Below are 25,912 nucleotides of genomic sequence, written 5' to 3' on the forward strand. Positions count from 1 at the left end.
CTGGGCGCGCGCGCATGCGCCGACGGCGGGCGCGGCGTTGCCATGAGAGCCGGCAATGGGGCCGCAGCCAGGCAGGTGGGGCCCGGTCGCTTCCTCTCTCCTCCCTTCCTCCCCTCTCCCCTCCGGCCCGGCGAGCCTCTCCCGAGGTACCCGCCAGGCCGCTGCCGTGTAGGGCGGCTTTGTCCGCCGCCCCGCCGTTCCCCCAGCAGCGCCGTGACCCCTCCGGGGCCTGCGGGGCCCGCCTCGGCCTGCCGCCGCTCCTATGGCGAAGCGGCCGGGGCTGGGGGAAGGAGGGAGGAGGGCGAAACGAGTACCTTAATATCGCTACGGCCCGGGGGGGTAGCGGTGGCCTTTGGCGCTTGTCCTGCCCCTCGTTGTTTCCCTGCCGCCGTCCCTGTCAGCGGCCTCGGGGTGTGCGTCGCTGTGAAACGGCGCTGGCGAGTTTTGGCAAACTTCACCCTGTTCTTGGTTGTTTGGGTTTTTGCCTTCGGCTCAGGCACACAGGACGGTACGGGTCGCATGTTTGGAACTCAAGTAGTTTCAAGCTCCATCTTGGGTTAGCAGATTTAATTAATTGGCAAAGTGCTATGCACTTATGTTAAACCGTCATTTCACTAAGTACTAATAAAACACTCAGCATAAGAATATGGTGCAGTTTATGGTTAATTAGTGAAAGGAAATTTAGATTGCAGTCATTGTCTCCTGACTTGATGGACCACAGGATTTAATTCTTTGTCTGTAGTATTTCAGTGTTCTTTTATTGTCCTTCCAGGGATTAGCTTAAGCCTGAAACATCATTGCTTTGACTAGCTCGCTCCTGCAGGATGCCACACAAGATCGGGTTTATAGTTGTTAGTTCATCGGGACACGAAGATGGCTTCAGCGCGAAAGAGCTGATGGTGCATGCACCGACAGTGAACGGCTGGCGATCGCCCAGGTACTGCGAGCGGGGGGTGGGCATAGTTCGGAAATGCTGAGTTTAAAATGAGTGGGAGATGTACCATGCGTGGTCAGAGTAGTTTACAGCATCCCAGACCAAACTGATGATAAACCCCAAAAAGTTATCGTAGTCCCATGGAATGCTTATCCTGGGGAAAAGCAGCGCCTTGTTGCCACCTAAAGGCATGGCGTTGCATTTAAATAAAATCCTTTAAAAGAAAAAAGGGAACTATTTTTGTTCTTGTCAGTTGTCTTGCAGTTTGCAAATACTTTGGCTTAGTATTAAAAATTCTCAGCACACCTTCTGGATAGGTGTGGGGCACTTTAACATCCACACACATGTGGTAAAGCGAAGAGTGTTTCTACTCTACTCCTTGGTTTCTTTTTACAATATTTGCAATGCTAATTAAGCTGTATGAATTAAGCTAGAACAGCTTTGGAAAGTTTCATAATGAAATGTTACTCAAGTTGGAAGTGCTTCACTTTAAAAAGTCGATTCTGAAATCGTGTGTGTTTTCAGACTCTGTCAGTATCCCCAGGAAATTGTTCTGCAGTTGGTGGAGAGATGTCGAATACGAAAGCTGCAGTTGCTTGCTCACCAGTACATGATTTCAAGCAAAATTGAGTTCTACATCAGCGAAAGCTTGCCTGAATACTTTGCTCCTTATCAATCAGAGAGGTTTCACCGACTAGGGTAAGTAAAAGATGGTTTTATTACCTGAATCAGAAAGGCCTCAGGAGGAAATAATATTCATTATGCTTTGCATGCAACATCGCTACGCTGTGCTGCGGGCAGTAAAGAGGTTCCGCGCTTGCTTGGATCTGTAACAAAGCTGAAGATGTAGGCATGAGAGGCGTGATGCAGATGAACACTCTTGTCAGAAGACAGCACATGTTGTTTTGGTTATGAAGGAGTTTTAAACCTTATTCAAGTTCTAACCCAAGGAGCAAAAATATAGCTGCGTAGTTGTACATTTCTCCTGCTTACTTGTTACATTTTCCTTCTCAGTTACGTCCCTCTCTCGGACAATGAAAAGACGGATTTCAAAGCGCGAGAGTTAAAATCTGTGTATATGGATGCAGTTGGCCAGTACCTGAAGCTGATTTTCCATAAAAATTATGTCAATAAATATAACTTATACAGTCAGGTAAGTTGGGAGTCCTTACTCAATAAGCTAGGTGAAGTTTCAGTAGTGCAGAACAGGCATAGAAATCTGCTCCCTTGATTTGTAGAAGCTAAAAATGTTGCTTGAAAGCTCCTGGATTTATTTTTGGTTTCTTTTAAAAATGAAAATACAAATAAGAGGTTTTAAGTGACTTGGAGTCATGACCAAGCGCACACAACTTATCCGGAACAAATGAGTCAAGTGCACATTCCGTCACTGCCTTCCATTCGGAGTTTTAGACTGCGCAGCAGGCTCTGTGCCAAAGACCAAGTACTTCCTCTGGGAACAGTGTTGCGGTTGCTCCAAAGCCGCTCTTAGTCTCTAGGAGCTGATGCGGCATGAAGTGAAGGGCTCATACAGCCATCCTGACAGAGAAAACGATGATACCTGCCTCAGTTCTGCAGCGGCTCTTTTCACTTCCATCCCAGAAAAGGGAACAACTGATGACGGTAAATGTGGTCTATAGATACAGTAACACATTTTTAAGGAAGCGTGAAGTACATTTAGCACTTAGTGCTTTGGTTTGCTTCCATGCCACCCTGGAGACCACAGGTCCTTTTTTTTGTTGTTGTTCATTTATTTTGTTTCACCTTTTATAAGATACAGAAAAAGTAATGACCTTACACATTTACGTTTTCTTTAAATCTATCCCAGGTTGCCCTAGTAGCTATAAACATTATTGGAGACCCAGCAGACTACAGTAATGACAGCAATAACACTGTAAGTGCGAAGCATCCCTGTCTTTTTACTGTTGCTACGCGCGTTCAGTTACAGGGTTCTTAGGGTAATGGAATGCATCTTTCTTCTGCTAGAGTTTTGTGCTGTAGCAAAGCTGCCACAAATTGATTTGTTATTTTTTTAATGTTATCTCAAAGCAAGAAAGCTCTCAAAAGTTGACCGTAATTTGTGGGTCCAAAAATAAGACATTATCAATTGGAACATTTGCGTTTTCAGCCTCTCCAAGTCCTCTTGTTTCAATATGTTCCAAAACATAAGGACTATAAGTTGCATAGCTTCTGTTGATTGTGGCAAGACAGGATTTCTGTCCCGAATGCATGCTTGATGTTGATGAATGTGCATTAAGATATCTTTTTTTCTTTCCCCCCCCCTACAAAGCCTTCAAGAGAGAAGCTGATAGACCACTACTTAGGAATTAAATCAGATGATCCTGCCTTAGATGGAACTTACCTTGGGTAAAGATGTTGTTTTGCACGTACCTTGGCAAAATGTCTACTCAGTCTAAAGTAGTTTCAGCTTCTAGATTTTGCTAGCTCCCTGCTAGTAAAAAGAGAAGAGGTATGCTCAGCCTCGTCCATTTTGGGTTACCTGAAAGTTTGTTTTATTCATTTTGTATCTTCAGGAAACCTGACTCCATTTCACCTCTGGATGATTTGGCTTTTGACATGTACCAGGATCCAGAAGTTGCTCAGATAATACGTAGGCTGGATGAGATGAAGCGTGAAGCTGTCCGTCATGAACGCTATGATTACGCCAAGAAACTCAAACAAGCTATTGCAGACTTGCAAAAGGTATCATTGAAAGACTGTTTCTTAAGCCAAACAATGCTCCAGTGGTCCACCAGGGACCTTCGTGTTCATACGGAATCATAATGATTCCCAGTGTATTTTCAAAATAGTAATTTTAAAATCTGAGAGCTCGATTTAATAACTTGACTGGAAAGACTGAAACATAGGCATGTGTACAGTAATGCGATTCCAAGCTAGCTTGTTATACTGTCTTCTAGGTAGGAGAGCGGCTTGGACGGTATGAGGTGGAGAAGCGCTATGCTGTAGAGAGAGAGGATTATGATCTTGCTAAGAAGAAGAAACAGCAAATGGAAGCGTACCGCCTGAAGGTGTATCAGCAGCTGGAGCTCCACGACCTTCTGGATGCAGAGCTGATGGTGGGTGCTCTTATTCCCATTCAGGAGGCTTTATCGCGTCGTAAGTAGAACTGGCAGAGCAGCCACAGTAAGTTCAGGGAGTAGGAGTTGTCACACAGGTATTTTGTGACAATTACATAATGATTTGAAGTTTTCTGTTTGGATTGTGGATTTCCCTAACTGAAGGGTTGCATGTGGCATGTTATGAACATGCTTAGTTTTCCATAAATTACATGAAAGTGCTGTGGTCTCAAGCAAGTGACATTAGCATCCTGAATGTTTTGCATAATTTCAGGACTACTCAATGTAGATTCGTAGGGTACTTTCTCATATTTTGAAGGGGTATAAGAAGCTTTTGCTGTTAAACCTCATGGCTAACCATACAGAATTCATGTGACAAAATACAGTTTTATGTTGTTCTCAGAACAGGAAGCTATAATCTCTCCACACACACACCCCCACGTAGAATTATTTTCCAATTGTTTCATAAAGCTGCATCCAGTGGAAATGGTTACATGTCTGTGAGCGAGGTCCGGTATTTACTGGAAAACAGCAGAATCTTGTTGACTGTCAGGGTTGCAGCTGTATTAACTGTGATTTTAGTACATTGTTGGCCTTGCTTTACAAACTCTCCTTCCCTTGCTCAGATTCGAAAACCACCTGAATTGCCTGTGGAGTCTCTGATTTATACTGACAATCCTCAGCGCACAAAAGCTGCAAATTCACCTTCTTGTGAGCACAGAGAACAGCAAAAAAGAGAGCCGTGGAGACCACAGCCTTCACTGGAAGAGAAGTCCGCAGATCTCACTTGTGCCGAGCCTATTGTTCCCCATCGATCCCCTCCTCCTCCCGTGACTCATCCCACAACCTCCGGGGAAGTGTTTCTCAGAGGAAACGTGAGTACTGTACCTCTGCTACTGCAGAAATCTGTGGGAGCAAATGATCTTGTATTCAACCTTCCAAAACAACAAGGTCTCTTGTGGTTGTTCTCATGGCTTGTATGCTATCTGAATTTAGCTGTGTTACTGAGCAGTGCCTATTGTATCATTGGCATTGGTCTTTCTCTTTCCTGAATTTCTTTGGAAGCTTTCACAAATGTTTATTGCAATTGAGGCAAAAAGGGATTATACCTGCTTTACAAACAGGTGAATGGAAGGAAATAGATACTCAATGACTAATCAGAGGGCACGCAGCCAGTAGAGTGGAAGCCGAATTCTGCTTGCTCCACTGATGGCCACAGCAGCAAGCAAATTTGCTGGAATGTGGTTGTAGGGTAAGAGTCTCACTGTCACCCTACAGTGAGAGGGGAAGAAAACCATGGTTTCTAGTTAGCCTGATCTTTAGGTTTTGCTGCTCCAGCTTTTGGCAAAGTTAGGGAAGACTTGCATCGCCTCTAGTAGCAGTAGTGTTCTCTCTTAACAGGATGTTGACTTAAACTAATTTAACAAAAAAGGCTTTATGATTTGCTGGCTTCCTATCAACAAGTGATTTCTTCTGTGGATGCATGTGCTTCCGCAAGAGGCATTGTGTGTGTGTCTTATTCTATAGACAAGAATAAGTTTTATTCACAGGCACTGATTCCATTTCTTCATGCTGTTGTTAGGGGAACTTCAACATCTGTACTTAATTGTCAGGCGATACTGTTTTGACAGGGGGAAAAAAATGGATTGAGAGGAATCCAATTAGCAGTGAAACAACTTCCCATTGAAGTCATTTCTAGAATGGCAAATTTGTCTTCTCTGTTAGGTTGAATTTTTACCTTATGATGAGAGACCTCTTCCGGCTGCCTGTAAACAGTCTGATGAAGCAATTCCGTACCTTGAGCCGGAGAGGACTGAAGAGGAGATCAATGATACTCCAAGCGGTGGCATTACTGGGGAACCAGAGCCGTTGACTGAGAAGGCACTGAGGGAGGCCAGCCCTGCTATTGAAGTTTTTGGAGAAGCTTTGGTAAAGAGCAATGAAATAAATGCATAGATTATTGTGATCTGTGTTGAGTTGATTTGATATGCGCTCTGTCAGCAAAGACCTACTGATACGGCTTTTATGTGTTCAGAGCTGTTACTTCAAAATCTGAGATGGAAATTTGGCCTTGGATACGTGGGTGCCTGTTTTCAGCATTAAGGTGATGCTGTAGCTGTTTTGATTGATTACTTGATGAGCTGTTAAGCAGATAGTGTCCATTAGACTGCTTTAGGCTACGGACCCGAACAGAATACCTGTAACTTGCCACTGTGAGTGGTCTTTTGTAGGGAGGGAAACCATTACTGTGTCTGAAATGGTTCTGTGAGCCTGACCATTGATGATTGATCCATTTTACTCATTGTTTTTCCAAAATATGTGCAGAAGCACCTCTTTTAGTAAAGGCCACATTCCTGTAGCAATCATCTGGGGATTTCACACTTAAGTTCATATGTGCTTTTGAGGCTGTTTCTGTATATACATGTTGAATAAATGTTGAAATACCAGCATTGACCTTTTAAGAGAGAAACTTGTTCTGCGTTCAGGTTTCAGGAGCATATTCCAAAACGTGGTCGTATCGTGAAGATGCGTTACTGGCTGTATATAAGAAGCTGATGGAGACATCAGTAAACACTCCGAAGGACGATTTAAAGAACATGCTGAGGGCTGCCATTTTTCTTGTAAGAAGAGCCATCAAAGACATAGTGTCTTCAGTAAGTTGTGATATGTTTGATAAGAAATGCTTAGTGAAGAACAAACAGCAAAAATTGTAGAACTGTGTGGTTGACACGCTTTAAATAATTTAAACAAATAGTTTGTAAAACTACTTTTGACTAAGTTTTTAAAAAAACCCACAAAACCAAATGAAAACCGCAAACCCAGTGAAATGTCAGCTCTTAGTCAGGTTGAAGGGCTGGGCGCTATCAGGCATTCAGCAGCATGGAAAATCCTGCCCTGGGCCGAGTGATGCGCTTGAGAAACAACTCCTGACGCAGTATCTGCGTATTGTGGTTCAGCCTTTCCCCCCGCCCTTTTCTCCCCCCCCCCCCCCTTTTCTCCCCCCCCCTTTTCTCCCCCCCCTTTTCTCCCCCCCCCTTTTCTCCCCCCCCCTTTTCTCCCCCCCCCTTTTCTCCCCCCCCCTTTTCTCCCCCCCCTTTTCTCCCCCCCCCTTTTCTCCCCCCCTTTTCTCCCCCCCCTTTTCTCCCCCCCCCTTTTCTCCCCCCCCTTTTCACCCCCCCCATTTCCTTCCCCCCACTTTTCTTCCCCCCCCTTCTCCTCCCCCCCCTTTTCTTCCCCCCCCCTTTTCTTCCCCCCCCTTTTCTTCCCCCCCCCTTTTCTTCCCCCCCCCTTTTCTTCCCCCCCCCTTTTCTTCCCCCCCCCTTTTCTTCCCCCCCCCTTTTCTTCCCCCCCCTTTTCTCCCCCCCCTTTTCTCCCCCCCTTTTCTCCCCCCCCCTTTTCTCCCCCCCCTTTTCTCCCCCCCCTTTTCTCCCCCCCCTTTTCCCCCCCCCCTTTTCTCCCCCCCCTTTTCTCCCCCCCCTTTTCTCCCCCCCCTTTTCTCCCCCCCCTTTTCTCCCCCCCCCTTTTCTCCCCCCCTTTTCTCCCCCCCCTTTTCTCCCCCCCCTTTTCTCCCCCCCCTTTTCTCCCCCCCCTTTTCTCCCCCCCCTTTTCTCCCCCCCCTTTTCTCCCCCCCCTTTTCTTCCCCCCCCTTTTCTTCCCCCCCCTTTTCTTCCCCCCCCCTTTTCTTCCCCCCCCCTTTTCTTCCCCCCCCCTTTTCTTCCCCCCCCCTTTTCTTCCCCCCCCTTTTCTTCCCCCCCCCTTTTCTTCCCCCCCCTTTTCTTCCCCCCCCTTTTCTTCCCCCCCCTTTTCTTCCCCCCCCTTTTCTTCCCCCCCCCTTTTCTTCCCCCCCCCTTTTCTACACCCCCCCTTTTCTTCCCCCCCCCTTTTCTTACCCCCCCCATTTCTCCCCCCACCATTTAACCCCCCCCCCCCCTTTTCTTCCCCCCCCACTTTTCTTCCCCCCCCTTTTCTTCCCCCCCCTTTTCTTCCCCCCCCTTTTCGTCCCCCCCCCATTTTCGTCCCCCCCCTTTTCTTCCCCCCCCATTTCTTCCCCCCCCCTTTTCTTCCCCCCCCCCCCTTTTCTTCCCCCCCCCTTTTCTACCCCCCCCCTTTTATGCCCCCCCCCTTTTCTTCCCCCCCCCCTTTTTTTCCCCCCCCCTTTTCTTCCCCCCCCCCTTTTCTTCCCCCCCCTTTTCTCCCCCCCCCCCTTTCCTCCCCCCCCCTTTCTTCCCCCCACTTTTCTTCCCCCCCCTTTTCTACCCCCCACTTTTTTTCCCCCCCTTTTCTTCCCCCCCCTTTTCTTCCCCCCCCCTTTTCTTCCCCCCCCTTTTCTTCCCCCCCCCTTTTCTTCCCCCCCCTTTTCGTCCCCCCCCCCTTTTGTTCCCCCCCCCTTTTCTTCCCCCCCCCTTTTCGTCCCCCCCCCCTTTCTTCCCCCCCCCTTTTCTTCCCCCCCCCTTTTCTTCCCCCCCCCTTTTCTTCCCCCCCCCTTTTCGTCCCCCCCCCTTTTCGTCCCCCCCCCTTTTCTTCCCCCCCCCCTTTTCTTCCCCCCCCTTTTCTTCCCCCCCCCCTTCTTCCCCCCCCCTTTCTTCCCCCCCCTTTTCTTCCCCCCCCTTTTCTTCCCCCCACTTTTCTTCCCCCCCACTTTTCTTCCCCCCCACTTTTCTTCCCCCCCCACTTTTCTTCCCCCCCACTTTTTTTCCTTTTTTCTTTTTTTTTTCCTTTTTTTTTTAAGTTGAAATACAGCAATGAAGTTACTTTTAGTTTCCATCTTGAGAGATTCCAGTTAGGCTAAGGAGACATAGGCTTTAAATAAGCCTTAAACAAGAAGAAAAGAAACAAAATCAAGAGCTGTGTTACTCTTTATAAAACAAATCCTGAAGCCTTTCACCTAAGCCCTAGCAACACACTTTCTGGAAGAGGGCTACCTGAAGTGGCTCCCCTTAAGAGTGTTACTGTATTTTGAGTTTCCTGTTGCTGTTGTTCTTTCAAACTACAGACAAGATTTTACCATCTTGTCTGACAACAAGGATCTGTGTGGTAGTTTTGATAAGTATTTCCTTTTTCTTTTTGACCTAGGTTTTTCAAGCTTCCCTGAAACTTTTAAAAATGATCATTAGCCAATATATACCAAAGCATAAACTAGGAAAACTAGAAACTTCTCATTGTGTGGAAAAAAACGCTTCCAAATCTGCTTTGTAGAACAGGAGACTCTTCATCCCGTCTTCGCCTTGTGGCTTCTAACTTTATTCAGGTAGGTGCTTTTCCTCAAATTACGGTTTGATTTGTGTTAAGAGTGGAGATTTGCATTTGCAAGTGGAGAACATCTAATCAGACTTGACTTCACGTCCAGAGTTTGCTGCCATAAAGGGTTCCACCTTATAGGGAAGGCAAAGTAGCACCAACTTAGTATCTTTGCAGTGTGTTTTCTAGCAGGGTATCGTCACCTTTGTTGGGGGGACAGTGTAGGGAGATGCCTGCTGCTGCAGATGCAAGAAGGGTGTGACTCTTGTGTTTTTCTTGGTTGGAAGTGGTCTGCAGGGATGCAAGCAAGAAAGCACAACGTAATGCTCAGACTGTTGCAATTTGATTGCATTTTTGACAGTCAACTATGCCAAAGCATAAAAAAGATGCCCCTTTTAAAGGACACACTCCATTCCTTGGTCAGCATTGACAAAGAGCAGCTGTGAATTGCTGCTAGAGGATTACAGGCTCTATTTTCTAGTAGACTTTGGAAGAAAGAATGGTGATTCTGTGTGAAAATGTGTTAATTCAGTCCCAGGAGTGGAGTGAGTCACTGGCTCCGAGTTATTTATTCTTGCTTACATCCACACGTGGAGGGAAAAGACTTTTCTTTCACTGTAGTCGTACTTAGAATGTTAACTGGGTTATTGTGTGAAGCACTCTGGTGTGTCGCTACAACCCCAAAGGTGACGGATTACTTTATTACTACTGCTTGGCATGTTTATAATAGATTTTGTGATTGAATGAGAAAGGAAATGAGATATGGTTACAAATGTATTTTCATAGACAGGACATGGCCTGGAGAGAAGGAAAACGTGTTTATTTTGTATCGCTGCTAATAGATGATACCCTGTCTGAAAAAGCAGTTCTCTACGGAAGGTGCCACGTGTTTCTAGAAACCAGCACGTCCAAAACAGACAGGCTGACCCAGCAACAACTGCATCTGGCCCTCAGGACGAGGGGCTGCAGGCCCCCATCCTCTGCTGGAGTGTCCACCAGTGGACAGCAACTGGGCAGAGGGCTGCTTTGGGCTAGTAAATGTTCTGCTGCCCACCAAGAAATAAGCAGTGAGCTTTGAATAACAGCAGAATTCAGCCCTTAAAGTTATTTGTGAAGTAGAATGAGAAATTATAAGATGGCGTACGTCTTCTGAACCACTCTTGAAATCCATCTTGATGCAACGTCAAGACTTTGCAGCCTTTGTGGCACTTCTCATCTAGCTTCTCAGGTAGTTCAGTGTAAGATGGAGTTCTTGAAATTTTCCTTACAAGCCAGTTCTGTAAGGCTTGCTCATCTGAGACTGTCTAAGATTTTACCAATTTCTCTCTGATGCCAAAAGCAAGATCAAACATCTGTATAATCTTCTTTTTAAAACCTTGCAAGTAACTTCTGGCTGCTGAAGGAAGAAATACACAGCTACTTCTTGTGAGAGGCCTATTTCATTTTACTGAACTTGTTCTAAGTAACTTAGCATAACCCTACTTTGCAAAGACTGTTAATTTTCCTCATGTAGCATTCCTGCGCGCACACGGACTCTCTGTATGTTTACAGGAAATGGCACTGTGTAGTGAAGTTAAACCTCTTCAGATTGTTCCAGTTCATTTGGTTCAACCATTAAAACCAAACTCCCCAACACATCTGGCAATGAGTCAAGTGGAATTAGTGGAAAGCCTCTTGAAAGAGATGGGAACCGAAAACTCTGGGTTTACCATCGGCAACATCATGAAGGTAGGAGTCTGAGTTCACAGCACCTGAAGCTTTGTCTGTTGTTGTTTTATTAGGGCTTGTCTGTCTGTTTTGGAGTGCTTGAGCCTCTTGGAGGTGACAGCACACCTTGTGAGGGAGCAAGATGCCAATAGGGGGGAAAAAGAATCACTAGGTCAAAAAGTGTTTGCAAAAACCTGTCTGCGTGAAGATTTCTCCCACTGCGGTGAAAGGATTGTGTTAGACTAATGAACAAGTCTTTAAAACCCACGTGGGAAAAGAGGCATAGGGTTTTTTATTATTATTATTTCCAGTTTGCAGTGGGCGCTTTGGAACACAGAGTTTGTGAAGTTCGTGATGTAGCACTGCGGATTATCTTCAATATGTACAGGAAGCACAAGGCTGCTATACTGGAATATCTTCCTCCAGATGATGCAAGCATTCGCAAGACTGTTCTCTATAAAACACTCTTTGATGGATTTACTAAAATAGATGGTAAACTTTCTGAAGCTGAAATTAGGGTATGTAATAAGATTGTAGAACATACTTTAAACATTGCATTCAACCGAGCAATGTCCTGATTTCATACCTAGATTAGACGCTGAATGACACACGTAGCACAGCATCTTAAGGTGTGATGTTAACACGAGGTGTAAAAAGCTGATGTTCAGTTTATTACATAGACTCACAAATACTGCCTACAATGAATACAGAGATATTCCACAATTCTGAAATAATACGCAATCCTTTTGGAAAAGACACATGTACTATTTCATGCTGCCTGGCCTTGGAAACAGTGTGCACAGAGGAAATGCTCTGTGTGTCTCCCAGGTTCGTACAGAGGAATCTGTACGCATCAGCTGATGTGTTTTGTAGTCTCTTCTATATGACAGATGGTTCAAAAACTTTTATGATTGAAAGAGTCTTTCTTGACAGGCACAGAGAAAGGCAGCAACAGAAGAAGCAGAGAAACAGAAGAAGGAGGAAATAAAAGTTCTGCAAGGTCAGCTGGCAGCTCTAAAGGAGATGCAAGCAGAAGTTCAAGCAGGAAAGGTTAGGGTGGTTTGGGTTTGAGGGTTTTTTTTTTTTAAATACTTTTTTCCTCAGGTATTGCAGGCCTAGATAATGAACATTGCTGTTGTCTTGTTATAAACTAAAAAAAAAAAAAAAAAGAGAGAGAGAGACTCCATGACATATACTACCTAACTTTCACTCTCAGCAGTCCAGCTGAAAATTTGGAGGTTTATTTTTCCTAACATAATATAAAATTTGGATTCTTTTCTATAGCAGCTTTGTCTGTCATGTGGTAATTTTGAGTGTTTCCACAGTCTAAGTGTTTCTGTACCGGCTAGTGTATGGGAACTGCACTGAGTGCGTCAGGGCCCTCTGGAAGCATGCTGTGCTGCGCTCCCAGTCAGTCTTAGATGCAAAAGGTAGTCAGCTACCCCAAAGCCAGGGAGTTCTCCATCCAGGCTGTTCTCCATCTGCAGAAGGCTGCTGCCTCAAGGCCTGAGAGATTGCTGTAGGACCAGAGGCAGGAATGTTGTACTGCATCAGCTCTGCTTCTAAGCTTTTAATTCCAGAGACAAATCAGGATATAATCTGCTCGCTTTCTCCCTGGCAAGCATCACAGTCCTTAAGGACATTTCTGACTTCAATTTCTTTATTCAATAGGAGAAAGAATCTGGTTTTCAGAAGCCAAAGAATCAAGGTAGGTAGTTTCAAATAGTATTAAGAAGTGTAGAGGTATTTCAGGATGTCTTTGAAACACTGTAGATGCTTAACAGATTATTGAATTATCTCAGTGAAAAACATGCCAGAGCGCTTCAGATTGGCTGCGTCTCAGCCTGCCGTAAGTTCATGAAAGGGATCATCAGCTAACTGGTTAATTTCTCACAAGAGATTAGTATGCCTTGGCTTGGAACTGCTTTAGATTTCTCCCCAGCCTGAGGCAGATCCTCTACTACATGTAAAAATAATCACTAAAATATGTTGGTTGTGGATCACTAAAGCACTAGTTTCCTAACTGCCTTTGGGTCTGTTGTCTTTCAGTCCTTGGTTACCGATATGGCAGCGGTGTTCTCCTGTTAGGTTCTTTGCCGTTAAGGTCCGGAGAAGCGGTATTTCTAGACCTGCACAAAAACTAATTAAAATGTGATCTTGGGTTTAATTGTTCTCTTTTTCCAGGTTACCAGATAAAAGAAAGCCTCCAGCCTGCAGCAGCAGGGATTCCAGATGACCCTTCTTCTGTTCCAGATTACTTGGATAAGTAAGTAAGATGAGCAGCTTGATATAACCTGCAGGCTGATAACGATAATAATATTTCTCCAGTGGATCACGGCTAATACCTTCAGCATTTAAACAATGAGAAAGAAAATCTAACAGATTTGGAATTCTCAGCAGGCAATCCTAGATGTTGAAGTTTTAAGTTCTCAACGTGACCTTGAACTTGTTGTCTGAGTAGTTGCTCGTGGGATATGAAATTGCCACAGTTTCATGTTCAACTGCCAGTATAAAATAAGGTGAAGATATACTGTATCTTTCATGTGTACTGCAGGATAAGAGCATAGAGAAAAGCATTTGAAAATTCTGGGGCTGTGAAAGCCGTTTTCAGTGAGCTATTCTCAGAGCTTTGTGGAATTATCTCATTCTAGGTGAACAAGTGCTTTCTAGGTGCATTTACCATGAATTACATCATAGTGTCTGTTTGTGCCCTACCCTAAGGTCAGTGCTATATAGGGAAAATCAGCTGCGCCAAAATGTTAGCTATTTTTCAGAACAGTTTCTAACAGGAGACATGAGGATCATCCATTTCATTCTGCGCTGTTGCTGACGCTTGTATTTTTTTCCCTAGCTTATGTATTTTTTGTGGTGAACGGGACAAATCCTTCACAGAGGAAGGATTGGATCTCCATTACTGGAAACACTGTCCTATGTTAACCAGATGTCAGCACTGCAAACAGGTGAGACGTAAACTTTCTAGAGCTACTACAAGACATTAACTGCTGTTACTCTGGTTTTAGGGCGCTATAAGATATTTAGCGCGAAGGTAGATGAATTCTGAACACAACCGTGTGATCTCGGGTAGTGCCTCTTGAAAAGAGCAGCATTATATTATAGCAGCAGTATTAATAACTGGACTAGAATTTCATTTGCCTTTTGTCACTTTGGAAAGTGAGATTTCACTTCCAAAACCCACAGAAGCGTTTTTTTCAGTACTGTCCTTACTCAGTTACAGTGCAGATCTTCAGGGCTGCCTCTTGCTGTGTTGCAGGTGGTGGAAATAGCGAGCCTGACAGAGCACTTGTTGACTGACTGTGATAAGAAGGACAGCTTTGGGAAATGTCAACGATGCAGCGAGGCCATTCCAAAAGAAGACTTGCCCAAACATATTAAGAGCAAGACTTGCAATCGTGAGTAGTTTTGAACAGGAAGGTTGAACTTCAAAAGTCAAGTCAGTCAGACTTGCAAATCCTCTGTCTTTTGGGCAAGTCAGACCACTGCTGTTTAGGTACTGCGCTGTGGAGTAAGTAAATCCTCAGGAAGGAACACTTCTGGAATAAGTGCCTGAGTGTCCCAGTGCTTGAAGTGCTTCGCTTCTATGAATGCCTGCAGGGAGGACAAGTGAGGAGAACAGACAGGCTCTACCGCATCCTTGTGGACTAAACCGTGTCGTTCCTTTTGATCCTGTCTCGATGTAGATGATTAAACACGGGACTTCTTTGAGAGCAGTTAGCGATAATAAGGTGGGAGCTGGTTTGGCCACAGGGTCGTTGTGCAAGTTCTCCTCTTGGATTTGAACTCAGCCTTTCTTTGCCATTCTTACATTCTTTTTCTAATCGTTTCAGCTGCCAAACCAGAAAACGTGGCAAACCATTGTCCACTGTGCCATGACAACTTTTCCCCAGGAGAGGAGGTAAGACTGCCTGCTAGGCTGGTCTGATTTTGTTATGTCACTGGACCGAATTTGTGTCCTCTTCCAATGCTGGCTTACACCCAGTGACTTAAGAAATTACCTGGATTCTTGCCAGGGTCTGTAACGGCTGTCCCACACTCCAGGGACCATGCTGAAACCTGGGTCATTTATCCTCAAAGGTGTATACGGGAACCACGGGGCTGCAGGCTATTGGGTGTCAGTCTTTCTCCTCCTGCGTATTGTAACTGAGTCTGAAACACTTGCTGAGAAATGTATGTGGTGTTTGGATTTGGGGATTTTTAGGTTTTTTTCTTGCTTCTGCCCAGATGATTCTTACGAGTAAGAGACTTCACATAGCATCTAGTTTGAAGAGGCTCTCATGTTTTCTTGTAATGGCAGCTCCTGCTCCTTCAGGTTGCTCAGCACTTTTACTATTATCATAGCCTTGTAGTGATGACCATGCTTTTTCAGTTTAAAATACATATAGATAAAAGGATTTTTCCATGTTATTTCTATATTGTTTTTTCCTGATTTGAACTCAGTTGTTAATGAAGAAAGTTTAAAAAACAAATGGAACGTCACTCATTTTTAATTTCTAGCATCTGACTGGGATTCTTTTTCTTGCGATCTACTTTGTAAGTTACATTTAAGAAATGGATATATTAATTTCTGTTCCACTTACTAAGTCATAAGGTGTTTGTGCTTTTACAAGTAAGCAGATTAAAATGCTATGCCATGAAGTGTATACAGCTCTCATTTTCCCCATCTTTTAAAAAGTGTGTGTGCATACTTAGTGACGAGATAAAAAATGGGCTAATTTTGCCACTTTTGTAATATCGCTTCTTTTTAATTGACTGTAGGCCTGGAAGTCTCACCTAATAGGCAACGATGGCTGCAAAATGAACCAACGGAGGTTATCCACCATAAATAAAACTCTTCTGGTGCAGCCTGGTAAGATGCTATTTTACAATAATGATGATTATGGTTTTTACTCTGTTGCCTTTACTTAAGAAAAGTATTTCATCCTGGAGAGCAAGCTGGCTCTTCCTTATGTGTTCACCAGGTCTTTTGCATTTGTGTAACCACAGTGATATTTCTGGTGCTGCTGTAGACTGCAGTCTAGTATACTGAGGGAGCAAATTCTCAACCCTGTTCAGTAACAGCAATTTGGAAATGAGGGCATTAGCGCGGTTCATCAGGGAAACTGCCATCTTTGATTGGTTCAGAGGTTTTGCTGCGTTATGGTATGACCGTGACTGGCACAGTCAGTGCTGATACTAAACAGTTAACTTTCTGGAAAGGTCCTGAATGCTGATGCAGAGAACCGAGAGCCTGATTTAGCTTTTGATGTCCAATCAGAGGATGCTAATCTAATCCTAATTAGAAGATGAATTGAATAGTTAGTGCTGCATAGTGCTTTTCCTTTTCAATTCCGACCCAGGAGCTAGGCAGAATTTATGATTCTGCAGCTTCTTTACCAGCAAAGAGAAATCGATGCTGACGTCAGGTGGTTTTTTAACAGTTGTCTTTATTTATGAAGCACGTGCAAAATCCTTCTGTTTCCTGAACACAGAAGTTAAACAAACAAGCTCTTTTCACCACCTGCAGCACCAGAACTCTTTTGGCCGGTAACATCCAAAACCTTTCCTCCTTCAGACTGTTTTCAGAGTTCTTTAGTCTGTGGCACGTTCAGGTCGCTGCCAGAGTTGACCTCCTCTGCCTGATACTTGCTTTGCTCATATCTGCATTTCAGAGCTACTCCTGGAAAGTTCTGTTCAGTTGTTTCTTTCAGCTGCCGTAAGGGAAGGCCGTTACACTCCACACTTGCCAGTCTTGAACTGGACCTACAATCACATCTGTCTGTGTGTCTGTCTTCAGCTTTGCTGTTTCTGCTTGCTAAGGAGAATGCTAGTTAGTTTGCTGCCACTTAGACTTTGGAAACATAGAAGGAACTTAAATCCTGCCTGGATACAGCTAAAGCTCCAGAGCAATTTCCTAGGGATGGGGAAGGAACCCTGACCATGTAGTCCTACCACTCCTGGTGAGAGACGCACCTCAGACTGGTGCCTGCCAACCTTGAGTTGCTCCTATCAGTCATTCAGACTTAATATATCTTGAGAATCAAAATGGGAGAAAAAATACAAGAGCGGGACTAGAGGTGCTTGCAATAATGATCTGTATTTTCTCTTCACAGGCAAAATAGGTGGCCAGCATTTAAGGAAGCCAGCTCCTTCAGAAGCAAAAGCCCGACCTCCCTCTATAGCAAGCAAGATCCCAACCCCAAGAGGAGGCCCAAATAAAAGCACTGGCAAAACATACTCAAAGCGATGACAGGACAAGTATTCTTTCCTTTGCCTTAATAACTGGGCGTAGAGTTGATAATAGCTACTTAAAAATCTTGGGCAACTCATATCATCTTTCTCGTTTGACTGCTTGGGGCTGTTTATCAGCCTCGAGCAGTACTCGCCTGGCCTGATAACTTGTGCTAGCTGTCTGTGCGGCGCTGTGGTTTTCTCCTAGAAATGTGCATGTTAGAGGTACGCGTGTGTTCTGGGGCCGATCCAGCCTGCTGTGTTCCCTGCGTGGCACCAGGACGGCCGGGCACTGGGCTTTGGCCGGTGCCTCATATTAAAAAAACTCCTCCATGAGTGTGGAGCTGACATGGCCACGTGGCGTAGCTGCTCTTGCTGTCGGCGCAAAGGCTCTGCCCTGTTAGGGGATTACTCCGGGGCTGTGGTTCCAACACTCTGGGTTTGAGATCCAGATCCAAAAGCCACGGTCGGTTGTGCTTTGCCTTTCTTTTTGGGAAGAGCAAGAAACGGGCCAAACAGAAGTTGTACTGCACTTTCCGGACGGACGCAGCAGACAGGCATTTGTTCTTGTGTGACGCTTGTTTGCAGTGAGATGTTCTGAAAGCTTGGGAAGTCATACCTGTGTTTGCTGATGTCATCACCTGACCAATGTAATAATCGCAGAATATATTGCTGATAGTTTTCTGCCAAAATTGACTTTAGAACATGCTGAAAGTAATAGTGGATGTACAATGAGCAAAAGAGGCATGTTGCAGTCGCGCAGGTTCCTGTGATGTGATGATGACATCGGTATGTTGGCAATATGTGCCTTTTCAGTCCACCTGACAGGAGGGTTAAGCAAAACTGCAAGCGTTTGGTACGTAATAAGAGTGTGTATTGATGGAGCTACTGTAAAAATTCAAGTTTTGCTTTAAAATCTCAGAGGAAATTCTGAAATACATCCCCAAGAAATGGCCCCTTAAAGAAAATGAGAAGAGCTTAGCGGGGCCCTGAAAAGCTTGAATTCATAAATTTAGACCTTTTTTTTCCTGCTTCAGCGTACTTTCAGCTCGCTTCTAAATCCAGCTCTGATACTGAGTTTCTCTAGTTAGATCTCGATTAAAATAAACATCCATAGATTACAGAATAGGAGCATTTCATAGCTTCAAAGAGAACAAATTCTGTGAGGACACAATGGATGAAGCTTTGTACCTAAAGCAACAATCTTGACACTTCCACTTATACGGTGGGGGCCGTTGCTTCCCAGGATAGAATTAACTGGTCCCTTGTTGACGTACCCACGGGTACAAGAACGTTTGTGGTAACAGAAGTTTTAGGGCTTGGGTTTTTTTGCTCCCACGGAGCCAATTTGCAGTCCTGTTTTGCATATACAGCACTGGTTTTCTCATAGGCGGGTTTTATAGTTTGCGTGCAGCCTGTCTACAAGCTCGTGAATTTTACAGATAGATCGGCATGCTTGTATTTTGAAAGTTTTTATATAAATGGTTTCTTTACCTCTTCCAAATATATATATCAATAAATATACATACATTAGGAATATATATATTAACAAATATATATATATTTATTTCTAGTTTAGCGACACGTGTTCCTATTTGAGAACAGGAACTGTGCAATAACCCTCTGCAGCTTTTTCACTGCAGAATCTCGGGCTGGAGATTCCTGCCTCTTCCCTGCCCTTCCCACCCACCGTCCCTACCCAAGGAGCAGGCGAAGCGCATCATGGAGCCTTTGTCCAGTGGCTTTTAGAAGACAAACACATAGGCAAGGGCACCCCACTTTGCATCTCAGGGCTTTGTAATTTTTGTTCAAATCCAGAACAGCTCTTTAGCGACATTTTAAAGAAATCATTTAAATATTGTAGAGTGTAAAATGTTCACTGAGATTGCTGGGTATCCTTAGACTTCTTGAGTGAGGTATAAAGGTAATATTAACTACTCGATGGTATGGATTGCAAATACCTTAGAAGTGAGAAAATGGGAATTTTTTTGAATGTGAAAGGACTGTCTTTGAGCATAGTAGTACCACCAATGTAATTTTTAAAGAGTGATTTCACCAGGCTGCTTCATTTCACTTAATAAACAACCTGTGTTTTCTGCAGTGGCAAAACAAACACTGGTGTGAAAAACAGCCAAGTTTGTTCCTGTGCAATGAAGTCTCGAGCGAAATGTTCCAGAGCAAAAATGTCGCGCCGGTGCAGTTCTGGCTAACGGAAAGGAGTTCTCCAAAGCGTTGGCCTGGAAAACCTCAATCAGCAACAGTGGTACACCGTTATTAAAGAAAGAGCAGACTGTGTGGTGCCCAGCTTGTGGGCTTTCATCCATCCCCTCTCTGTACCCGAATGTCAACCACGTTGTTTTCATCCATCCTAGCTGCAGAGACGACTTGAGCAGCTGGTGTCCCTGCAAGCAGGAGTTCACCGAACCTCCAGCGACTGCTTGGATCCCACTGCCCAGCGAGAGCTTTTATATAGATTTGGGAGAGGCAGATAAGGTATTTAAATCCTAGAGATTTTATCGCTGTCATTTAAACAGAAAAAGGCACTATGTTAAACACTTAAGTTACTTTTGTTGCACTTATTTAATAAATTTGTTTAGCGAGTGCGGACGGTAGCTCTGCCTCCTCCAGCCGCTAGAACAGAGCCGAGCGGGTGGGGCGGCAGCGGGGCTGCGGAGCGATGCCGCGGCTGCACCTCGGGGTACCCGTACGGCTGCTCTGCAGCGCTGCCCGCCGGTAGCGCTGCCCGCCGGTAGCGCTGCCCGCATCACCGGGCCGCGGCTGCTCCTTCCCCGGGCCTCGCCCGAGCGCCGCGCTCCCGCAGGGCGTTGCGGACGGGCCCCGGGGCGCTGCGCGGCTCTCCCCGGGGCAGGCGGGGGGGTTTGTTGCGCGGGCGTTCCCGGGCAGCGCGGCGGCGGGGCGGGCCTTCCCGCGGAGGAGGGAGCGCGGCGCCATGGCGGCGGCCTGGCCGGAGCTGGAGGCGGCGGCGCGGGAGCGGCGGCGGGAGCTGGCGCTGCCCGGCGCGGCGGTGGCGGAGCGGGTGGCGGCGGGCGGCGGGCGGCTGCCGGCGGCGCTGCTGGCGCTGCCGCTGCTGCAGTCGCTGGAGCTGAGCGGCTGCGCGGCGCTGCGGGAGCTGGGCCCGGGGCTGGCCGCCGCCCTGCCCGCCCTGCACACGCTGGTGCTGCGCGGTAACGCGCTGGGCCCCGCCGGGCTGGGCGCGGGGCTGGGCGGGCCGCTGCCGGCCCTCCGCCTCCTCGACCTCTCCGGCAACGGCCTGGAGGCGCTGCCCGCCGCGCTGGGCGGGGCGGCGGAGCCGGCGGGAGCCCCGGAGGGAGCCCCGGCGGGAGCCCCGGCCTTCCCGCAGCTGCGCAGCCTCAACCTGAGCGGGAACCGGCTGCGGGAGCTGGGCCCGGGGCTGGCCCGCGCCGCGCCGCAGCTCCAGGCGCTGCTGCTCTCCGGCAACCGCCTGCGGGCGCTGCCCGGCGGGCTCCTGCCCCCCGCCGCCGGCCCCGGCGGGCCCTTCCCGCTCCTCAGCCGCCTGGAGGCGGCCGACAACGAGCTCACGGAGCTGGGCGCCGACATCGCCGCGCTGCCGGCCCTCAAGGTGGGAGCGGCCGCCTCCCCAGGTTCCCGCACCGCCGCCCAGCCCGTCTCAGTCTGTGTCTCTGTCTCCTCCAGAGCCTGGATGTGGCCAACAACCGGCTGCAGGAGCTGCCCGCCGCGCTGGCCGACTGCCCCCGGCTGAAGGAGGCCAACTTCAGGGGCAACCAGCTGAAGGACAAGCGGCTGGAGAAGATGGTCAACGGTTGCCAGACGAAGGCCATCCTGGAGTACCTGCGGGCCGGGGGCCGCGGGAAGGGCAAGCCCGAGGGCACCCGAGAGGAGGCCAGGAAGAAGAAGAGGGAGAAGCAGCAGAAGAAGGATGGTGGGGACGGGGAGCAGAACGAGCTGGAGGAGGCGAGCAAACTGCTGGTGAAGGTCCTGCATGTCTCCGAAAATGCGGCGCCCTTGGTGGTTAAAGCAAGCCCAGGTGTCCAAGATGTTCGACCCTTCATTGTGTGCTGCGTGCTGAAGGGAGTGAACTTACAGCCAGGAAACGCTCTGAAGAGGTTCCTGTCCGCACAGGTAACTGCCACGGCCTTGCATTACTCATTTGCAATGGGAACGTTGCTAGCAGTGTTGGGAACGGACCATTCCAGACTTCTTCCAGCAGAGAAATTTCTCAAACTCGGTGCGAACCCTTCAGCTAGCAGGTGGGGGCGTACGGCGGGACGGCGTGCTGCCTACTCAGTCCGCAGTGGGTAAAGCTGCTGTTCATGAAGAGCCTGAGAGGAGCTTAGATATTGCCATGGGAGGGTGATGAACGCACGCCCGTTTGCCTTGCCTCCGTAACAGGCTTGTTTGTGTTGAGAACTGGTACTGAACCCATGTTCGCATTAGAAGTACCTGGGTTTGGCTCCAAGTCCCCTAATCTCTGCTAAAACTCTTGCACGCCTAACCTTCCGACGGAGGTATCGTAAGCACAGGCTTTTGCTGGGCGTGCTGCTCGCCTGTCTGTCTAGATGGCAGGTGTTAGCTTCTTTCAGATTACCAGACTCACGTCTTGGTGATTGTGTTCTGAGTTAAAAGTGTTTACCTCCCGGTCGAGAAACATGTCACGTGCTGTGCTTCACTATCTTTACGTTCAGGTTCTCATTCAGATAACATTATTTTGCAGGTGAAGAGCTGAGTTCCATTTAATGCAAGAGGGTTAATGCCTCAAACATTCAATATAGAAGAATCTGAACCCTCAGAGGGATAAACCACTTTGATATTTTTGGTATATTTTGATGGCTTTCATTATGTTTTAGACTAAACTGCATGAGGACATCTGTGAAAAGCGGACAGCAGCCACAATTGCCACCCACGACTTGCAGTTGATCAAGGGTCCCCTGACGTACGACGTTCAGCCTCCTGACGAACTGAAGGTAGGGCCAGTGGCACGGTGCGCCTTTCCGCTTCTCCTGTGTTGTGGTGTTACCACCATAACGTTCCTGGAGGTCCGTGTACGTCAGGATGTGCCCGGAGCACCGCAGGCCAGAGCAGGTGCTCATTGCTATGAGAGCGCCGGGCTGGCAGCAGCCTTCAGGGTAACCTAACCAAAGTCGCTGCAGGGTCTGTGGGCTTCTGTGGCTGCTGTCAAAGAAGGGAAGGAAAATCAGAAGCTTGTAGTACATCTGTACAACGAGCGCTTAGGCTGTACTTCAATCCAGAATACAAAAATCTATTTCAGATTCAGCATCCGTACTTACGTAGGCCTGTTTCAATGTGCCTGTCGCTGTCCTGCCTCCAGGACCCATCACGCTGAAGGGCTGAACAGTTGGGACACTCTGACCCTTTGGGGCTGACCCAAAGTTTTTGTTGCGTTCTACTCTCCAGGTGCCTCATATCTGTGTTTGTTCTGTGCACATGGCCTGAGCCTCAGGAACGAATTCTTCGTTTTCCTGATGGCTCGCAGAGCCTTTCATACACGGCTTCTGTTACGAGACGGCAGGTTTCCCATTATGCAGCAGGCAATGACAGTGATGGACCTGGTCAGAGGACTGGATGGAGGGAAACTGTCCACGCCTGGTTTAGGACTAGCCAACAAGCCTGGCTTTCCAGTGGGCATTGTAGCTCATGCGAAGGTTTAAACTCGGTGTGATTATAGCACTCCATGTGAAATAGAAAGAGTATTTTCACAATGAAATAGGACTTGGGAAGGACGGCATGCACAAGTAGGGTTTTAATTACTGACTCACTTACAGGAGAGTTTTAATAATCCCAGTGTTTGAGGCACTCTTAAACTCAAATGTTTCTCTTCTGGTGTGGCATAGATAGTGCCCCTGGGTCGAAAGGAGATCAAGGCAAAGGATCTTCTCCGCCAGCTGCAATTGGAAGCCGAGGAGCAGAGGAAACAGAAGAAGCGTCAGAATGTTTCTGGATTGCACAAGTCAGTATACTGATCTCTTCTGGGTTTCTTTGTGCAAATTTTGGTAACTTCTTGTATAGAGAAACAGCGCTGAGGAAAATGTGCTCGATGGTGTTCTGAAGCATGTTCTGTAGTGGTGGCAGGGCTAACAAAGGCAGCGCGAGTGTTCAGGAGTCAAGATGAAAAATGCCAAGCTGAATTTATGCATAGAGAGTAACCTGGAGTGAAACAAGGATGATGAGTGCCTTCTGTTATTTCTAGCTGCGTCAAGAGTTGCTGAATTTTAGTGCTCCAACTCCAGTTTTTGTTCCATGGTAGATCAGGAATGTGCTAATTACCTTTTGTTGCTATTTTCTGCCATCGTGTGCAGCTGCCGTTTCAGTTACTTCTTGCTCCTTGTTTTTTCTTGGCAGGTATCTCCAGTTGCTGGATGGCAAAGATAACTACCCATGTCTTGTGGATGCCGAAGGCATCGTGATTTCTTTCCCGCCAATAACCAACAGTGAGAAAACAAAGGTACTCTCTGTTAGTGGAAATACATTAATCAGAATTCAACAGTGTTTCTTTCTGCTGAGAGGTATTTAACTCCCAACTCAAAGATAAGCGCAGTTCTGTGAAACTTGTCATTGCGTTCCAAATTAAATCTTCAAAGCCTGACTCTTCTCTGCCAGACTGTCAGATTGAGGAGTTCGGTTTTTACCCGTGTAAATCTGGCAAGCTGTTTCAGAGGCACCGGTCTGCCTTCGCAGAGGTGGCTTTGTTGGAGGGCGAGAATAGAGGGGTCTGACCCATGAAGAAAGGCAGTGCTTTGCCTCTGGCTGAATTGAGTGCGAGTCTTGCGGTCAGTTTGTGTATTGAAATGTCACCAGGTGCCTGTGGGTGCTCCGATTCCTTACTTGCCTTACCTGTACTATTCTGACAGATTAGAAAAGACACCCGTGACCTGTTTCTGGAAGTGACAAGCGATACCAGTTTACAGATCTGCAAAGATGTCATGGACACACTAATTCTGGTAAGAAGTTCAGTAGAATATCCTATCTGTTTTCGGTGTGCTTCTCAGTCAAATGTGTAATTGCTCCCATGTATTGAGAAGAATACAGAAGCTGATTGTTATTTTAGTAGTAGTAGTATTCTCTCTCCTTCACTTACTCTTCCGTTCTTGCTGTATCGCAAGAGGTTGTTACCTTTTTGTATCCTGACTAACTGGCCAACCTCAAAGCTCAGCAGGGTAACTAATGTTGTGTTACCACAATTGGAAATTTATGGTTTGACTTTCAACAGAATACATCTTGTTTTCTCTGTTTTGCTTGTAACAGAAAATTGCAGAACTGAACAGATTTACCATGGAAAATAAGGAAGACTTGGGCTCAGATAACGAATCTGATGCTCTTTGTGGGCCAGTGAATTTGAACCCCGGCCAAAGCATACAGCCGACGAATTTTCCGTTGGTAGTGGAGCAGGTTCGAGTGGTGGACACAGACGGAAACTTGAAAGTACTTTATCCCTCAAAAACCGACCTAACCACAGTTTCCTCTCTTCTGACCGTAATACGTTAGCAGCTATCGAAGCTAAGAAAATTACTCTGTTTTCTTCCCCCCCCCCCCCCATTTTCAACCATGCAGCTTGTACCCAGGAAGGTGGTTTGGCTTTTTTGAAAGAACAGAAGCAGAGCATCCTGCCTGGGTATGTGAAAACTAGAAAGTGTGATCAGGCTGTGGCAGGGAGTGTTGCATTCTTTCAGCCTTATAGAAAGCCATTTTCGGTAGATAAATGCAAACTTAAGGGCAGAGCAGGTATTGGAAGTCAGGATGCGTTACCTTGTAGAGAAAAGCACTGCGACACCTTGGCATTTACAAAATGAGTGCAGTCATGTGTTTCTGCAGGATCACTGCTTCTTCCTGGTGTGTTTCAGCTGGATTATTACATTGGCAGCTCAACTGAGAAATGCAGTAGGTGACAGCAGTGGAACCCAGTCATGTGCGACAGCCCGGTACTGAGGGCAGACGGCAAAGTCGCCTCGCTGGCATCTCATTCTGCATGGTTTTATTTGTATGTCTGGAGCCATTGTGAAAATGTAATTGCTGTCAGAACTCCAGAGTGAGTTTTAAAGTGACAGTTGCTGTGTTCTGACGTTAACACAGCTTCCATTTTTAAGTGACGTTAGTTGAACTGACTGCAGGGCTTTGCCTGTCCCAGTACATTTTAGAGCCCTCACCCACCCTTGCGGAAACAGCAGTTGTGACCTCGTGCACCCGTTGAGTTACTGGTGCTCGAGCACTGAATCTGTTCTGGCTCAGGAGGGTAATGCTGCCTTACGTCGACACTCCTGAAGCTCCCCTCTCCCCAGAACAGAAGCGCTGTTGCCCAGCGTGACCCCCCCGAAATACACCTTCCAAAATACAGGTAGTTTGAGCGATTCTAATTCTTGCAGTCTGTGGGTGACTTTTACACGCGGGCTGCTACCTTTATGAATGCAAACCTCTCCATGGGCTAGGGTGACCCACAGCTTGCCTTTTTTCGGTTAAAAATGATAGCTCTACCTGAACTTCCAGATACCGTGTCAAATACGTTCACATGTTGGGACTTGCGTATTGAATGGAAAAATAATAAACCAGTTCTTGCAGTCATGTGTCCCTGTGACTTGTTTTGGCGTTGGTGAATTCTCCAATCACGTAACTATACAAACTCGCCAAAGCAGCTATTGTGTACTGCAAAAATGGTGACATAATCCTTCCTAGCTACTTGTAGTGCCTCAAGCTGCCCTGCAAAGTCAAAGGTTTCTACTGA

General features: G+C 46.7%; 2 protein-coding genes across 2 annotated transcripts; both read left to right on the forward strand.

Annotated features, from left to right (window-relative positions):
* Nucleotides 1–20: 20 nt before the first annotated feature.
* On the forward strand, nucleotides 21–19,781 carry CEP104 (centrosomal protein 104). Its single transcript, XM_075773623.1, is given in 24 exon segments — nucleotides 21–71; nucleotides 773–937; nucleotides 1,460–1,633; nucleotides 1,949–2,087; nucleotides 2,760–2,825; nucleotides 3,222–3,298; nucleotides 3,466–3,634; nucleotides 3,850–4,008; nucleotides 4,635–4,883; nucleotides 5,734–5,937; nucleotides 6,495–6,662; nucleotides 9,082–9,177; nucleotides 9,179–9,256; nucleotides 10,798–10,974; nucleotides 11,265–11,471; nucleotides 11,887–12,003; nucleotides 12,625–12,661; nucleotides 13,138–13,219; nucleotides 13,805–13,913; nucleotides 14,225–14,363; nucleotides 14,799–14,866; nucleotides 15,727–15,817; nucleotides 17,061–17,205; nucleotides 19,280–19,781. Coding segments are annotated over 22 exon segments (2,856 nt in total). The 5' UTR covers nucleotides 21–71; nucleotides 773–824; the 3' UTR covers nucleotides 17,198–17,205; nucleotides 19,280–19,781.
* A 298-nt stretch (nucleotides 19,782–20,079) lies between these two features.
* On the forward strand, nucleotides 20,080–25,748 carry LRRC47 (leucine rich repeat containing 47). The gene is made up of 7 exons (XM_075773279.1): nucleotides 20,080–20,779; nucleotides 20,854–21,300; nucleotides 22,026–22,142; nucleotides 23,031–23,146; nucleotides 23,539–23,641; nucleotides 24,048–24,137; nucleotides 24,442–25,748. The coding sequence occupies exons 1-7, from the start codon at nucleotides 20,129–20,131 to the stop codon at nucleotides 24,679–24,681; spliced, it is 1,764 nt and encodes a 587-aa protein (XP_075629394.1). The 5' UTR covers nucleotides 20,080–20,128; the 3' UTR covers nucleotides 24,682–25,748.
* Nucleotides 25,749–25,912: the final 164 nt, after the last annotated feature.

This window comes from Balearica regulorum, chromosome 21, assembly GCF_011004875.1.
Source record: "Balearica regulorum gibbericeps isolate bBalReg1 chromosome 21, bBalReg1.pri, whole genome shotgun sequence".
In the NCBI taxonomy this organism is placed as follows: domain Eukaryota; kingdom Metazoa; phylum Chordata; class Aves; order Gruiformes; family Gruidae; genus Balearica; species Balearica regulorum.